This window comes from Zootermopsis nevadensis, unplaced genomic scaffold (assembly GCF_977971745.1).
Source record: "Zootermopsis nevadensis isolate Lab colony 2312 unplaced genomic scaffold, Znev_1.0 Znev_ptg000010l, whole genome shotgun sequence".
In the NCBI taxonomy this organism is placed as follows: domain Eukaryota; kingdom Metazoa; phylum Arthropoda; class Insecta; order Blattodea; family Termopsidae; genus Zootermopsis; species Zootermopsis nevadensis.
In genome coordinates this window covers 871,684-888,221 of record NW_028259142.1, presented here as the reverse complement: position 1 = coordinate 888,221, position 16,538 = coordinate 871,684, and the positions used below count along the sequence as shown (strand labels likewise).

General features: G+C 40.5%; 1 protein-coding gene across 1 annotated transcript; it reads left to right on the top strand.

Moving 5' to 3' along the window:
• The first annotated feature begins 21 nt into the window (after nt 1-21).
• On the top strand, nt 22-16,518 carry Uggt (UDP-glucose-glycoprotein glucosyltransferase). The gene is made up of 25 exons (XM_087346113.1): nt 22-297; nt 746-975; nt 1,483-1,724; nt 1,965-2,150; nt 2,916-3,091; nt 3,671-3,866; nt 5,604-5,817; nt 6,487-6,713; nt 7,029-7,250; nt 7,463-7,642; nt 8,060-8,241; nt 8,649-8,928; nt 9,278-9,481; nt 10,179-10,452; nt 10,875-10,989; nt 11,518-11,703; nt 11,900-12,109; nt 12,635-12,859; nt 13,164-13,334; nt 13,660-13,840; nt 14,018-14,200; nt 14,666-14,941; nt 15,381-15,497; nt 15,575-15,743; nt 16,317-16,518. Exons 2-25 carry the CDS (start codon nt 753-755, stop codon nt 16,343-16,345), a joined length of 4,668 nt encoding a protein of 1,555 aa, XP_087202239.1. The 5' UTR covers nt 22-297; nt 746-752; the 3' UTR covers nt 16,346-16,518.
• The last annotated feature ends 20 nt before the right edge of the window (nt 16,519-16,538 follow it).

Sequence of the window (16,538 nt, the reverse complement as noted above, 5' to 3'; positions counted from 1 at the left end):
CGTTCCATGGCACCCAACCTTATGTTCACTCTGCCTAGTGACTACCAAATTCAGTATTCTGGGTTGTGATTTAAATTAGTTGATACTTTTACATTATTATAATTAAAGTTTAATAAAATAAGTAATTAGCAAGTGTTGAAGGACACCTGATTTCTAGCAAACGTTTCTACATTTTTATGTTGAGCAGTAGTGTTAGGGTAATTTTGGAAGTTGTGTAGTACGTATAAACAAGGTACTTCTCCAAGGCCGGAAAAAGATGCATGTAAATTTGAGTTAAGGTTAACTCTGAAAAATAAGGTAAATCAATAATTGTGTTTATTAGTATTTAAATTATTGTATGGCGTTCATTTTATTAATAATTTTCTTACACGACTAGTCTTTCCCTCGTCAGTGGAAAATGTTTTCGAATGAAATTACACTGTATTGTGTGTTGTACGTTTGCAACCGAGAGGTTATCCGTGATTGCATACAAGGAAATTTGAAATGATAAATGTCATGAGTTGTAATTACATTTGCGGTTGTAATGATTATAACCATGATATCTGAATTTATCGAGGTTATGAAGTAAACTGGAGGCATTTTCGCAAATGCCGGGCATATTGCATCGTGTTAACATGACATTTTGGAGAATGTGTGCATTTACTGGTGTACGTAGATATAGACAATTCTGCCTTAATTTTATTTTGTGTTTGTACTTTTGATATTCCGTTGAAAAATTGCTATGTTTCGATTTTTGTACATCCAGCACGAAGATGCAGTTTTTGGTGCTTGTATTGTTGGTGCACGTGCTGTATGGTGCAACTGGAGGTGCTTCAAGGAAGAAAACAAAGTCTGTCACAACACTCATAGAAGCTAAGTGGGAAATTACACCTTTGTTGCTAGAAATATCAGAATACCTTGGAGAAGAAAATGCAGATTTCTTATGGGAATTTGTGGATGGTGTAAGTGCCCTTCATCCTCCAATTACTGATTTGGGTAAGTAGAAATTCGAGTCTTGTAACTGTATTTGCTGTTTATTTATAGGAAACATTTATAATCACTTCAGTTACAAATTTAGCAATAATATGAAGGCTGTCAAAAGACAGCTGACAAATGTGTTGGCATTAAGTGTTTCAAATTTTTTTGCTGTTTGCATGATTGTGTTTTTAGATTATGTGCATTTTAAGTGAAAAATAAGTTCATAATGTGTAAGAATTGAAGTTGGCTGTGTTTTAATTCACATACACTTATGTGTTTGTTTACTTTTTTATTTTATAAATTGATATTTAAAAGTGACTGTGTTGGTGATTTTATATAATTCTCTTGTTGCATGATGGGCTGTGGCAAAAGTGATGACACTTTGGAGCAGTGAGGAGAGTAGAGAAGGGGAAGGGGGTGTGGCACACAGTTTCTAAAACTTTCTCATGTTTTTCTAGCATTGAGTTGCATTAAGTTGTAGAATAATACAGCTATTGATTTAAGGTAATTCATATTTAATTGCAGAAAGTGACAGAGCTCAGTATGATAATGCATTGGATATAGCAGGCCATTTAATTACTCCAGCACAAATATCTCTGCTAAAACTTGCGCTTTCTCTACACATCTATTCACCTAAGGTGGAAATGTACTCTCAGATGGCTGTAGGGCGAGGTGTGTCTAACATTTCATGCCCTACAGTTGCTGATGTAGCAGGGAAACTCACTTGTCATGTTGAAGAAATGAAGAAATTGATTACTCAAAAACAGGTGAAGAAGTTGACTTTTATTTCATGAAGAACTTTGTTATTTTTTTTTATGGGTCCACATGTGTGATCATTAATCCCATTTTCAACTTTCTCATTATATCTGTTAATGGTGTTGGGTGGATGTTGATGATGGCACGATAATACACCCTGTCATATAGTGGGCTTCCACTGTAATCATTATTATTTTGTGTGGAATAATTCCCAAGGCCGCTGGAAACAGGTTCTGTCATTTGTTTCTCAGGGGGATGATCTGGGGCACGCTGAAACTTTTGGTGTGGACCATCACTATCCAGGATCTCAAAATAACAGTCTCACCGTGGTGCTCTATGGAGAATTAGGAACTCGGGAGTTTGCGGAATTTCACCAGGTGTTAAAGACTTATGCGGTGAAGGGTGCCATTGACTATGTCCTTCGGCATTATGTTAAAGTAAGTACCAAAAGAGTAGTAATCATTACCGTGTAATCACAGTGTGAACCGGACATCTCTGTTCAGACTTCAGTCTTACTTGCTGTGAGTAATTTTGATGTTTGCCATGGACTGTTCGTTGGCTTTTTTTTCTCCCCTCCCCACACAAGTTACAGGTTAGGAAAAGGGTAATTTCATGTGGGAGCAGTTAATTTATTCTTGGAACAGTTTTATCGCACGTTTTGATTTCTGCTAAATTAAACAGATAACTCAAAGATGTAGTAATGTCAAATGAATATTTTTCTTATAGAAAATGTGGTTTTGGTTAATTAAATTCAGCATTTACAGAGTTATGAGCCAACCATTGTTAGCATACTTTACTGTCTTAAGGAAATAAAGTAGACTTATGTTCCTTCCTCTGTTTTTCTACTGATGCGTTTTATGAATTTACAAACATATTAATGGTGGATGACTTGCAAGTTTTATCTGACATCCAGTGTAGTTGGAAGCTTAATAAATGATTAGTTCTTTCCCAATAGAAAGTGATATTTTCTGCCAATGACAGTAACAACAACAACAACTACTGTGGCATTGTGTGATATATTTAAAATTTCAAGCAATACAAATTCCATATTAAAAATTGCCGCTTCATTTGGAATTGTATGGAAATTATGATGATGCTTTTATGTTAATGAGTCTTCGTGTCAGTTTTGCATCACTTAACAATTTATTAAATTCCATACAGTTTATGACACTTATTTTATTAATGCTTTTATTTTACACAAGGAACGTCCAAACAGACGAGTCCGTCTGTCAGGTTATGGTGTGGAGTTACAGATAAAATCGACAGAATACAAAGTACAAGATGATACAGAAGTAAAGGGAGACAAGGCTCAGGACAGCGATGAGCAGGATGATGATGATGATGATGAGATTGAAGGCTTCAATTTCAGCAGGCTGAAGTGAGTGTAGTCTTGTGATTTCAGGCGAATGTGTGGGCATTTTGCCTTTTAGTACATGGTAGGTTTGTCTCTGTGCTTCTGGATTCTGCTTGGTGCACGTAAAATTAGCAGAAATCACGTTGCCGAAACATGCACGTGCTAAATCTCTGTGATTATTATAATAATAACAGAGTATGTCTATAAGTTTCATGTGATTCTTCCAGTAAACTCTGATGTTTTTCTTTGATGTAAGGACTCTGTTTTTAAACGCCATTTAGGCAAGGATAGTTTAATTCCTAACGTAACGGCGTATATACTGAGAAATGTGTTTCCTTCTTGTGCAGAAGGAACTATTTGTGTTAAGTGGGAGCTTGTTAAACAGGAAAATGCTTGGGTCTCATGGATTTATATTATAAACAGGGTTTGTTTTAAAGTTGCAAAACTGTCTGTATATCAGCCTTATGTCATATCATTATTCTGCAGCAGCAATTGCTGATCACGTTATTTGTTCGTAAATAATACATTTTGACACACCCCAAGTAATATTATGTTTTTAATTTTCCACGTATTTATATATGACCCAAGAACGTTCATTTGCAGACACCTGTATCCAGACATGAAAGAGAAGTTGGATAAGTTGCGGCTGCATCTTCTAGAGTCGAGCAATGAGATGGCACCACTGAAAGTGTGGCAAGTTCAAGAATTGAGCCTGCAGGCTGCTGAGAGAATTATGAGTTCACCTAAAGAAGAAGCACTTAAGGTCCTAACCAACATTGCTCAGAACTTTCCTCTGCAGGTTAGTAAGTTAATTGGTAGCACTGTATTCTGACTAGCATGAAAGGGATGTTGATTCAGCATAGCTTGCTGGGTTACGTTTTGGGTGCAAGGAATGTATTTCCCTTTGGCCAGAGCATGGAACTCGTCATTTACTTCCTTTTAGTGCCAAGTTCGCTGGCCTTGTAATCCTGGGGTCTCGGGTTCGATTCCCGGCGGTGCCCGAATTTATAACTTGTGTTGGGCAAGGCCGTGGTCTAGGCAACACAGAGTTTTCCTCCGTGGCATCCCAACAATTACTCCATTCACACACAGAAGAAGGCAATGACAAACCACTTCTGGATCATCTGCCAAGAACATATATGAACAGGTCCCAGTCCGAGAAAAGGATGGAAGGATCCTGTTCATATGGACCTGTCGTCAGACAGAACACTAAATAATAAAATAGTGCCAAGTTGTAGGAGCGCATGACCACTGCACTTTTGTGTTTTCAAACTGTGGCCCTCAATATAAGTGAAACGAAGATTGTAGGGCCACTTAGTCTAGTAGAAGTTTACAGACGTTTCAGAGGTATTTGCTGCCTCCGTCATCAGGACAGTGAAGCAGTAAACACCTGTGAAATATCAGTAAACGTCGAGCAGACTACGTGGCACTACAACCCGGAAGAGAGCCATGTTCATTATCGCGACCACGAGAACCTCAAGTCCTGCCACGTGAAAGTATCCTGTGAAGACGTCTTAGTTAACAAGAGCATGTGAAATAACTTTGCAAAATTCTACTGTTCCAGTGTTACCTGATGATTTCCCAGTCCACAAAACATGAGTTTCTAATTTTGCCTGTCTACGGAATCGTCTGTTGTCCGGTATTTGCCATCTCTGGCGCTGTGCCTGGGCAGAGTTTGCTGCTATTGTGATTGTTCATAATGATAGTCATCCATTGTATTGTATTTTTCTTAACATCTATCAGAATTTTGCCTTCCAATTTTTTTATTAATGTTAAAGAATATTTTGTGTGTCTGTGTCTTGATGGTAAGAGACCATTTAATTTAAGTACTGGATTTTAGATGAGATTGCAGGTTCTTACAGCAGCTATTATGAAGCTGGCTGTCTTCTGTGATGTTGCGCTGTGTATTCTGGTAGATAATGAATGACACTTCTGCCGTGGTTACTGCCTCCATATCAGGGTAAAACATAGGAAATGTATTGGCAAACTGGCAGCTGTAACTCCCGGGAGATATCGATCATGGTTTTCTGGGTTGTGATGCCACGCGGCCTGCAGGTAATCACTTATTCAACATCGTATGGGATCTGAAACTGGAAGACCATGATTGACATCGTGAACCCCATGTCTCTAATAATTGTAGACAGGTTAGGTTAGGTTTGAGGAGTTACTAGTAATTTGAAATATGGTAGCATTTGGTGATGCAGAAAGTTCCTTCTGTCTTTCTTAACTGGTGTTATAAGAGAGTTCATCTATGTTATTTTAGATTTCCTTTTAATAATTGTTATAATATGCAGATCATCGACAAAGGTAAAGTCCCTGGTGCTTACTTAAGCACCGCACCTCAAAGAGGTGTGGGGCAGTGGAGGTTTAGCTACAGAATGTAAAAAAAGAGTTTCGGAACTTTTTGTTCACCCTCTGTGAATTTTGTTATGCGATGAAATAATGTGAGGATCACCACTGTAAAGCATATGAAGATCAAATCTACCTTGCTTCTTGTATGTTAAGAGTACTGCTAGCAGTGATGTTTGCCAACTAGGCGAGATCCCTTGTGCGGACTGTGGTCAAGGAGGAGCTGAAGCAAGAGATAAAGAGAAACCAAGAACTGTTTTCTTCATCCCTAAACCTGCAACCAACTGACACAGCCCTCTTTGTGAATGGCATGTTCTTTGACCTGGATGTAGTGGATATGATCTCGCTCCTAGAGGTCGTGCGGCAGGAACTTAGAGTCATGGAGGGACTTCACAATGTCGGTGGGTGTTTTGCATTTGTGGGCTTTCAATCATAGAAAGATATGAGCTGTAGATTTCAAACACTACTTTCAGTACAGGAAAAAAAGATTTTGTGGCTTGCGGCAGGAATCTTGTAAAAGCATTAGCTTATATTTAGAAGACAGAGTTTAAGGATCAGCTCTTACAATTTATATTTCTGTGGTGATTTTTTGTACTAATGCACATATGCATCACATCACCTTTATCTGTAACCAATTTAGCTTTAGTTTGGCATAAACCATAGAAAGAATAAAATGTATATAATGTTACATGTGTCTTGCACTGTACGTGTTTGTTATGTGATAACAATGCGTACATGTGTCGATGCTCTGCGATCTTAGCAAATCATTAAATAAAACAAAAATTACATTGCATATGTAATGAAAGGAGAGATGTTTATTGAATTAAAGCATATATTGATCTCATAATAAAATTAAAAATGTATATCACTGCATGTAAAATTGATGTTTCGAAATGAGTAGTCATATGTGTGTGTATGGCCTATCAGTGTAAGAAAGTATGGCACAAAATACACCAGCATGTTAGCATCATTCAAGAGTGGTTATTCCGTATGTTGGTTGGTACGTTCCTCAGATTTTAATTCATTTATATGTTTTGTTTATATATATGATTGTGTTCTGAATTGTGCAGGAATTTCGGATTCACGCATGAGCTCGATGTTGGCGCTCGACTTCTCTGGTTCTGGTTCGTCGTCAAGCCCAGAATATGCGATAGACATTCGTGACTCAGCTGTGATGTGGGTGAATGACATCGAACACGACAAACAGTATCGACGTTGGTCTGACTCTCTTATGGAGCTACTTCGTCCGACTTTCCCCGGAATGCTGCGAAGTGTCAGGCGGAACCTGTATAACCTGGTGAGTGTGCATTATATTCGTGATATGGGCCCGATGGTTATACGTGACTTCAATTCATTCAGTGAATGCTTTCCAGTAATGTGTTGTACGGATATAAGGTTTATGGGTAGGGACGTGTGTGGGTGGAAAAGTCAGAGATAATTTATTATTTCTCAACCCTTGTTTATTTAACCTGAGTAATTAGGAGCGTACTGTTAAATGAAATATATTTATTGGGTACGGTATTTGGTGTAATCTGTCATTGTGTGGTTGAATTTTGATCACGTTTATACATATTTTTTGTAACTAAATTGCAAGTGTGTGGTCTTTTTCTAGGTTATCCTTGCCAATCCAGCGAAGAAAGAAGCAAGACCTCTGCTGAAGTTGGCAGAATCTTTCTATGTCCATGTGGCTCCTTTGAGAATTGGACTTGTGTTTGCGGTAGATGCTGATCAGTCTGTCAGTGGCAATGTAGATGCAGGAGTTGCTTTGCTGAATGCTTTCAACTACATTTCAGATGTTAAAGATGCGTACAGTGGTCTGGCCTTCATTACTAGTGTAAGTTTGTGAACATGTGTTACTTATTAGGATGAGAGTACTTATTTTGTTTCTCTCCGTACACCTGACAGTGAGCTAGGATAGCAAAATAACTGATACTGGGCAGCTGGGATTTATTTTTTGATGGGGTGTTCCAGATTTCTGTCTGCACCTCTATGTCCATAACAACTGAGGCCCATGAAACATAGCTTTAAATCCTTATTTTGCTACAGGTTTATGCCACAATAAAAGAAGATCGAGATGTGACTGTTGAGGACGTGATTTCACTGCTGAGTACCAAATATCGTTCGGCAGATGTGAATGAGATATTTGGAGAGGACTCGGAATATGATACAGGACGGAGGTTGGCCCGTGATTTTGTAGAGGGATCAGGCTTTAGGAAAATCCCACAGGTATTGTAATTCAAGAATGAGATCATAGCACATTTTACTTGGCCGCCCTGTTTCAGATAATTGTCAAAGGTGTGCGTATTATTTTGTGTTTCATTAGTGCACGCTGTGTTTCCCCTCTTCCTGAATATGTTGAAAGCCGTGTTTATAATATCTCGCGCTTTATGTGTCCTGTAGCATCACCAGAATTAAATATGTCAAGAGCTTTTACTGTACTTTCAGCTCTCTATTATTTATGAGTCACTGTTCTGTGGCAAATTTAATTAATTATGAGTTTCTGTGCATCCTTGGCCCATGCAGTATTTTGTCTTGTGCCCAGAAGTTTCAGAATAACTTTTGTACGTATTCACAGTTGTCTTGGCAGCATTACAGTTATTGTTCCCCGCCTTTGATAGTGAAGCAGATTTGTCCCTGTTGCAGGCGTTGCTGAATGGCATACCTATTTCAGAGAAACATCTAAATGCTGAAGACTTTGAGGAAGCTGTGCTGTCAGAGATCATGAACCAGACACCAGTGTTTCAGAAGGCAGTGTACAAAGGGGAATTCACAGATGGAGATAATGCACTTGATTTTGTAATGAACCAGCCTAATGTCATGCCTAGGTATTTATTTTTCTTTAAAACCTTGAGCTTCAGATTTCTAATCATTTTTGTGTTTGCTATTAATAGAACATATTTAGCAAATGCTTCTTATGTTTATTATTTCACGTATGAGGATAGAACAAATATTTTCAGGATTTTAGTTTATTTTGCACCCAGTATGTGTGTTGCAAGTGTATGTAATTAACCCCCAGTTCCACAGATTGCTTCCATTAATGTACAAGCTTCAAGAGCCAAAGGGCATATAAGTCTTTGAAGTCTGTGCGGGAAATGAGGGACAAACTGCTGGGCTTCATCATCAAATTTTTGGTCCCCAGTGAACTCTTTTGAGAGGCCCAAGAGATGGAAAAAGTGAAGCGTAACCTGGACAAAAATAAGACTCGGACTGTGTGGCGTCTGTACTGTTGCAGGCTGAATGACCGTATTCTGAACCAGGACAAGAGCCACTATCTGGATGTGACGGGCTCCCCTCTCGCAGGGGACATAACTCTGACTGTGGAGTCATTCTCTAATCTTTCCCATCGTGACATGACCGCCACAATTATCAGTCGAGGCGTTCAGTACTTCGTGAAGAAGCAGTACGCGGATAAAGCCGCGAAAGTGCCGCCTCACATCATCACGCATTGGGTGGTGACAGACCTTGGAACAGCTGGTGGACGACAGTTGTTGGCGCATGCACTGGATCAGATGGTGCGTATGTCTGTGCGACTGGCGTGCAATGAAAATTGTTTGTGAAGACTTTGAAGGGAATGTGAACATGATTATAATATTGTCAAAACTGTTAACAGTGGCATCAATAAATCATCGTACTTGTTTCATGTCAGGCTCTTTTCTTGATGGGCTCTCCCTCTATATGCACTTACTAGTCAAGTCTACAGGATGGGTTTGTACACGGTGGAGACATTGAGAAACAAAAGTTGTGGTTCATATTTGTACTATACTCACTGTTTAGAATCTGATTCTTAATCCGGTAGGTGCCATGAAGTTGTTTCAGTGTGTTACAACATAAAGATATTGTTGGTGTATTTTCTGTTGGCAGCGGTCCAGCGGTAGTATCCGCGTGGGTGTCCTGCTGAATCCGGCCGCAGGACAGTTTCAGCCGGTAGACAGGCTTGTGTCGGCTGCGCCGAGAGTCCTTCAGCCTGGACATGCCACCCAGTTTGTAAACAAGATCTTGTTGGATGACAGTCTTGTCAAAGAAATTAACAGCGGACAGAAAGATCCAAGAGACATCTCCATTCCAGTGAGTATATTACGTTTTCATGTGGATGTCTGTAAACTGTGTGTTGTAAATCGCCTTGAATTCAGAATGTGGAGCCAAAATCTGTATCCCTGTATTTAAGTATTAATCCCTTCAATAGGCGATGCTTTCAGTTGCTTTAAACAATTTTTGTTTTTTCCTAATATAAGGATGGAAAAGACGTAATATCTGGCTTACCAGGTATTTCGTTCGTAGCGAAATGCGATGATTCGGCTAGGAAGTATTTGATAATCTACATTAATAACAATTTGCTTTTCAAAACTTTATTTACACGTCTAGGAAAGTAGTAATTTCCAGTCATATGATTGGAAACTTGGTCTTTTATCACGTGAATCAAACAAAATTCATAAAGTGACTTTTTTTAAACATTGAGCTGTAGACGCGTGGGTCTTATAGCATGGCATTTCTTTTTGTTTGTATGTTCCTGACACCTTGTGATTAAGTAACATTTGTCATCATCCACTCGGAGTTCTTATGTGAAGGCCTTTTTCAGAAGTATCTTGCCAAAAAATTTCCTTTTGCACCTGTGTCCTCTCATTCCTTTCTTCATGTGTTTCTACTTTCATGTCCTGCCGGACATGTGCAAGAATAATGAAATTGTGGCATCATTAAGTTCAGTGTATTTGTTACCTCAGAATAATGCACGAACGACTGTCACAAAAACCTGCATTTTTTATAGGGGGTGGATTTAACGGCAATATCTGAAGTTACGGAGCAGGACAGTATTGAAATATTGAAAGTTCAACAGCTGTACTGCAGAAACGTGCTGAATGTACCTGCAGGTGGCAGGGCCATTGTGACAAATGGGAGGATAGTGGGACCCCTGGAGGAGACAGAGAAATTCATTCTGGATGACTTCTCTCTCCTGGAGAGATACAGCATGAGCAGTTACGGGGACAAGATCCTGCAGACACTCAAAAGGAAGACAGTAGATGATGATGATGATGATGATGGTAACACATACCTCTTTTGTTTATTTTGTGAAATTCTCTCTGTTTCCGGAAAGATAAATGATTTTATGCGAACTGTGTTCAATTTTTTTAACTTACCTAAGAATGGTTCATTGCATAAATTGTGTCATTAACACATATGACTTTTGTTTGAAACATTCTGTTTGTCCTTGACAGCTTGCACATAAAGGTCTTTTGAGGTCTTCAAAGTATGTGCCAGTCTAACCCAATAGCTTTCAGTTTTTAAGGAGTTTCTCTCAAATTCTGACCAAATCAGAATTTGAAAGGTGCAGCAGTTACTGTGCACACGTGAGACATTCTAAATATTTTGAGTGACTGATTTTCCAATTCAAAGGAGTGACATACGTTTATTAACTCCGAATTTAAGGAACCGTCTCCACAGCCATGTGTAAAACCGTTTTCAGATTTTGATGATGTGCCAAGGAACAGTGATGTGTTGATGCAAGCTGTAGCTCTTCTGGTCTCAAGGCCTCAGTCACGTAGCCGGTTTGATATTCCAGTTCACACTGATATTCACAGGTATTGTACAGAATTTATCGTTGTATCACGTTCGAGAGTACAAGTTGTATATCAGACTTACTTTGGAAATGCTGATACAAAATTCCATTGACCAATACGAAACTGGAATGAAGCTGGAGGAAGTAGAAACAAAATTATGGGGCATTTTGTAATTAATTGGCAGCCCTTATGAGGGATAAAGGGGGTGGCAGAAATTTTTTTCTGTGTCACGTATACAGTTAGGATGTTTTTTTAGTTGCTGGGTTGTGAGTGAGGTGTGGCCTTTCTCGTATGTGGGATTATTACATTAGTTGTTACATTTTCTATTCATGGCAGCATAGCTGCAACTGTATGCATGTACAAGTATGGTAAATATATATCACATTTGTGTTTCCGCGGGTGAAACACTCGGCCAGACTAAAAAATAAGATATTTCAATTAGGGAGACACCTGCGGCTGGTTAGATCCGTTAATAATTTTAATCGTTTCCGTAGTTAGTAGCAACAGTACTTGACTCGATCTTTATCGGCCAACATTCACGTGTTTCAGCGTCATAAGACTTCCGCCTCACAATGCGTCCGAGCCGGCGTTTAATATAGCCGCCATTGTGGATCCTGTGTCAAGGGGGTCTCAGAAGGTTGGGCCAATCTTGTCAGTTTTGCAGGAGGTTCTGAACTGCCACATTAAGGTGTACCTCAACTGTGTGGAGAAGAACAGTGACATGCCACTTAAGAGGTAAGCGCAGGAACTAGGTCTGACAGTTGAATAACCACTCTGATTCTTTCCACTAACTTTTAGTGATTGTGGCCACCTTAAAAGTATTTGGCATCTGACTTTTTGCGTGTTATACTTCTCACGGTAAGATTAAAGCTGTGTATGTATCAGTTTTTTTGGCAAGGTAGTGTTAGTCCTCTTTTGCCTGCCATTTCAGTTTCTATCGCTTTGTACTGGAACCAGAGATACATTTCACGTCAGATGGGAGACAAACGAGCGGCCCAATGGCCAGGTTCGCCAACATGCCGACATCTCCACTGTTGACACAAAACATGCAGGTGCCTGAAAACTGGCTGGTGGAGTCAGTTCGCAGCCCGTATGACCTAGACAATATTCGTCTGGAGGACGTGGATTCTGTCGTGCACAGGTAAGCTGGGAGCTTCCGTCAGGGTCTTATAAAGTTGTTTCTATATTGGTCACAGAAATCTGCCTCTGTGCTCCACGGAGTTCGTTATTGATCACTGTAATCGTATGCCAATCTGCAGCATGGTGAACGCGCTCAGTCGTCGGGTTCAAATCGTACTCACGGCGTGGATGTGAACTCATATGAAGGTAGAACATGCATGATTTGTTAGAGGGGGCTGTAGCTTGAATTGGTCTGTTAGGTTATGGTCGGAAGTCGTTGCAGGGGTTTGCTTCGTGGTTGTAATGAAGCGTCTCCAGAATTGTAGGTTATTGGAGGCGCTGTATTAACTTGAGAAATTAGCTGGTGTTGAATGAGACGTAAATTGTGATTTTGTGTGGGTGGAGGAAGGAAGTGGTCTTGGCCTATTTTGAAGTACAGTCACCGCATCTGCTTGGATTGACGGGAGAAAACTGTAAACCTGAGACAGCTGATTGAACTGGCTACCAGGTAACAGGTGGGGTTAGTATTTGTTGCCACTTGTTACAGTGAGTTTGAGTTGGAGTACTTGCTGCTCGAAGGCCACTGTTTTGAGACTACCATGGGCAACCCGCCACGGGGTCTTCAGATCACACTTGGAACAGAGACTCAGCCAGTTGTTGTGGACACCATTGTCATGGCGAACCTCGGCTACTTTCAGCTGAAGGCCAATCCTGGTGCTTGGATACTGCGCCTCAGACAGGGTCGCTCTGCAGACATCTTTGAAATTGTCAGGTTGCTATGACACTACTTTTTACGGAAGGGATTTTTCTTTGGACGAGAGTCTTTCCTGGATAATCGATAATTATTCATAATCTGTTTAAGCAGTTCTTTGCTGTGTGGAACCCAGGGGTTCATCATTCTCAAAGCATCTCTTTAAACTTTATCTGAAGCCTTCAGTCCAGTATTTAAACCCCCACTGGTCACAGTGCGGCTGTATGTGGTTTTATTTGTTTATTTGTTTTAGAAACTGCTTAACAAAATACTGTATTTTTGTGTACAGCTGTTAATGGTTTATATTAAATTTTGTTGTATTCAGTCATGAAGGGTCAGACACTCCAGCCAACTCAACAGACATCAAAGTGCTAATCAGCTCGTTCCGCAGCCACGTTCTAAAACTGAAGGTCGCCAAGAAGCCGGACAAGATGCACGTGGACCTTCTTTCAGATGATACTGATCCCAGTTCTGGCATTTGGAGCTCCATCACCAGGTATTATATGCAAACATTGCCCTCTGCTTTTCCCATTTGTCTTGTTTTAATTATCAGAGTCTGTTAATTTACAAAAGTATGTCTAATGTACTTGAATAAGGACACTGTTTATATTGTTCCGTTAAGTGATAGAAAAGTGAATACATTTGTACGCAGACTGCAAACGGATGAAATTTTATCTTGACGTAATGATTAAAGTATATGATACATAAGCTTGTGCGTGGAAGTAAATACGTTAAGCAGTGTAATACGTGAAAAATACTGATTTCAATTCTGATTAATTCACTTACGTATTTAGGCATCAGGATGATGTTTTTAATTGCAGTACATTTGGTGGGTCGAAAACAGCAGAAGAGGATGGAGATGGTAGGATAAACATCTTTTCGCTTGCATCTGGGCATTTATACGAGCGTTTCTTGCGCATTATGATGCTGAGCGTACTGAAACATACGAGCACGCCTGTCAAATTCTGGTTTCTCAAGAACTACTTGTCTCCTACGCTGAAGGTTAGTGACGATGAAGTAGAACTCGGAAGCGTCCGGCTCGAATGCCGAGATAGGACCTCGCAGCATCACGTGATTAATTCTGCTGGCCTTGGTAGTTTGCGATTCATGATCAGTATGATGTCATTCGGTTCTATGTGACAGTAAGTAAGCTGTAAGACGTTCATCTTCTTTTCTCAGGATTTTTTACCTCATATGGCAAAAGAGTATGGCTTCGAGTACGAGCTGGTCCAGTACAAGTGGCCCCGATGGCTTCACCAGCAAACCGAGAAACAAAGAACCATATGGGGCTACAAGATTCTCTTCCTCGACGTGCTCTTCCCATTGGATGTGAAGAAGATAATATTTGTGGATGCTGATCAGGTACCCTCAGAAAGCCTTTATGACCTTGAAAACATTTGTTCCAAATACCACGCTTTACGATCTGCTTGAACTTCCTGCCGGCGTGGTGAAGTGAAGGAATGATTCCGCTAATCCCCTTGTTACGATGTCGGCGGCAGCAAGCGCTCTTGGAGCTTATGACGCATGTGCCTACAATTTCCCTTGGTACAGAAAGCCGTCCCCTGTGCCCAGCATCCGGTATGTTGTATTGCCTCACGCAAATATGCCGTGACGGTAGAGAAGGAAATATTAATGTTTCATTTCAGAATAGTTTAAATAAGAAAATTAATTCAAATCATATTTTTAAAAAAATCAGCAAAAGTTTAATGAATTGCGCACTGTGCGACGGTGAAATTATAACACACGAAATGCAATTCTTGTGGCTGAGATTACTTTTAAATTCGGGGTTTTAGCGATGCTCTCGTATTTATCGTAAATTGTTGATAGGTTGTGCGAGCAGACATGAAAGAACTCCGGGACCTGGATCTCGGCGGCGCTTCGTACGGTTACACGCCATTCTGCGACAGTCGTACCGAGATGGACGGGTTCCGGTTCTGGAAGCAGGGTTACTGGCGCAATCATCTTCAGGGAAGGCGATATCATATCAGCGCTTTGTACGTGGTGGACCTGCGCAGGTTCAGGCGGATAGCTGCCGGAGACCGTCTGCGAGGGCAGTACCAAGCTCTGAGCCAGGACCCCAACTCTTTGTCGAACTTGGACCAGGTATGTCATTCAACAAGAATCAAAACGTCCGGAAGAATGTTTTGGTAAAAACCATAAAACGAACTTCAGCTGCTTTGTCAGTGGACTTGAGGCGTGATAACTTTACGCTTTTAAATTCAGAATTGGTGATGAATTACAAAATGCGCGTACTCAAAGATGTCAGTTGAATAAGCTATAATTTTTGTCTGACTTTAAAAGGTGATCAACATAATTTTTTAAATTTCCTGGAGTGGCGTCCTGTGTCCTTTACCTGGGGGATGGGGCCTCGAGCCTCGCTCGCCCTTGCCTATTTTTGACGTCGCTCCCCTTGAAAGAAGTGCCAGGTTGAGGCATCACCCTGGACAGCCCTCGTTTGACTACGTCCCTGAATGTACTTGTATGTGAGATGTAGCTACAAAATTTGAATTTTTTTGTATCGAGAAGGTTCGTCCCCTTGCAGGATCTCCCAAACAACATGATCCATCAGGTAGCGATAAAATCTTTGCCGCAAGAATGGCTGTGGTGCGAGACGTGGTGCGACGAGGCCTCCAAGCAGCACGCCAAGACCATCGACCTGGTGAGTCGCAGTTTGCTGTTAAGTCGGCGTTAACGCTGGTGCAGCGGAGTCACTCTGCAATTCTTATTTGTTTGCAGTGTAATAACCCGCTCACGAAGGAAGCCAAGCTGACCGCTGCAATGAGGATAGTTTCCGAATGGAAAGATTATGACTCAGAAGTAAAAAATCTACAAAATAAATTAAATAGGATCGAAACCGAGAAGGACGGAGATTTGAGATCCGGAAAAAGCGCTTTCCAGAAAACGGGTGAGTAAAATCTTGCTCTTAGATTGTTTATTGGTTTAATAACCACGTTTTTATATAAATGCTATCGGTTTCAGAAATAATATTTGTTTCTTTGAAAAAAAAGGCAAATGAGTTTTGAGCACTGAGACAAATCCCCCCCCCCCAGATTCTTTCAGAAACTTTTCATTTTGTGCTGTTGTTTGTTATACGCAGCAAAAACGCCGTATCTCTCCAAATTAGTTATGCGTATCTTCTGTCTCTAACTCTCCAGTAAAATGGGAAGCTGGAAAGTGAAAAAACATTAATCGCGTGTTTGTGCCGTTTGTAGAGGTCACTTGTTCCAGGCTGCGTTCGTACTTAAACATCACTGCACGTTCGCAGTTGAGGTTACGAGCGTAGAAATTTCTTTGAGCTGTGCAGGAGCCGCGCGAGCACAGTAAGTATTGTGACGAGGCCTCTGGGCTGGATGGCCGGGGTTCGATTCCCGGCGGAAATGCAGTTTTTTTCTCTCTCTCTCTGCCGCTCTGTCCAGACTGGCTCTAGGGTCGACTGTCCGTGTGGTTCTTTACTAGTAATCGCTTTTCTTCTTTCCAGACGATCATGAACGACACTCTGAATTATGATACGCCGTTGGCTGTGATTAGTTTTACTTACCTGCAAATAATAATATTAAAGATATGTATGAAGTGCGATTGCTTTGGACTGATGGGTTGTCGTCAGCTGCGTTTACTTGAAAAGTAAAGAAGTCGTCTTCGTTGACAGGAAATTAAAGTGATGATTGTTTTTAGTAACATAAGTAGGCATATTTATTCCTAA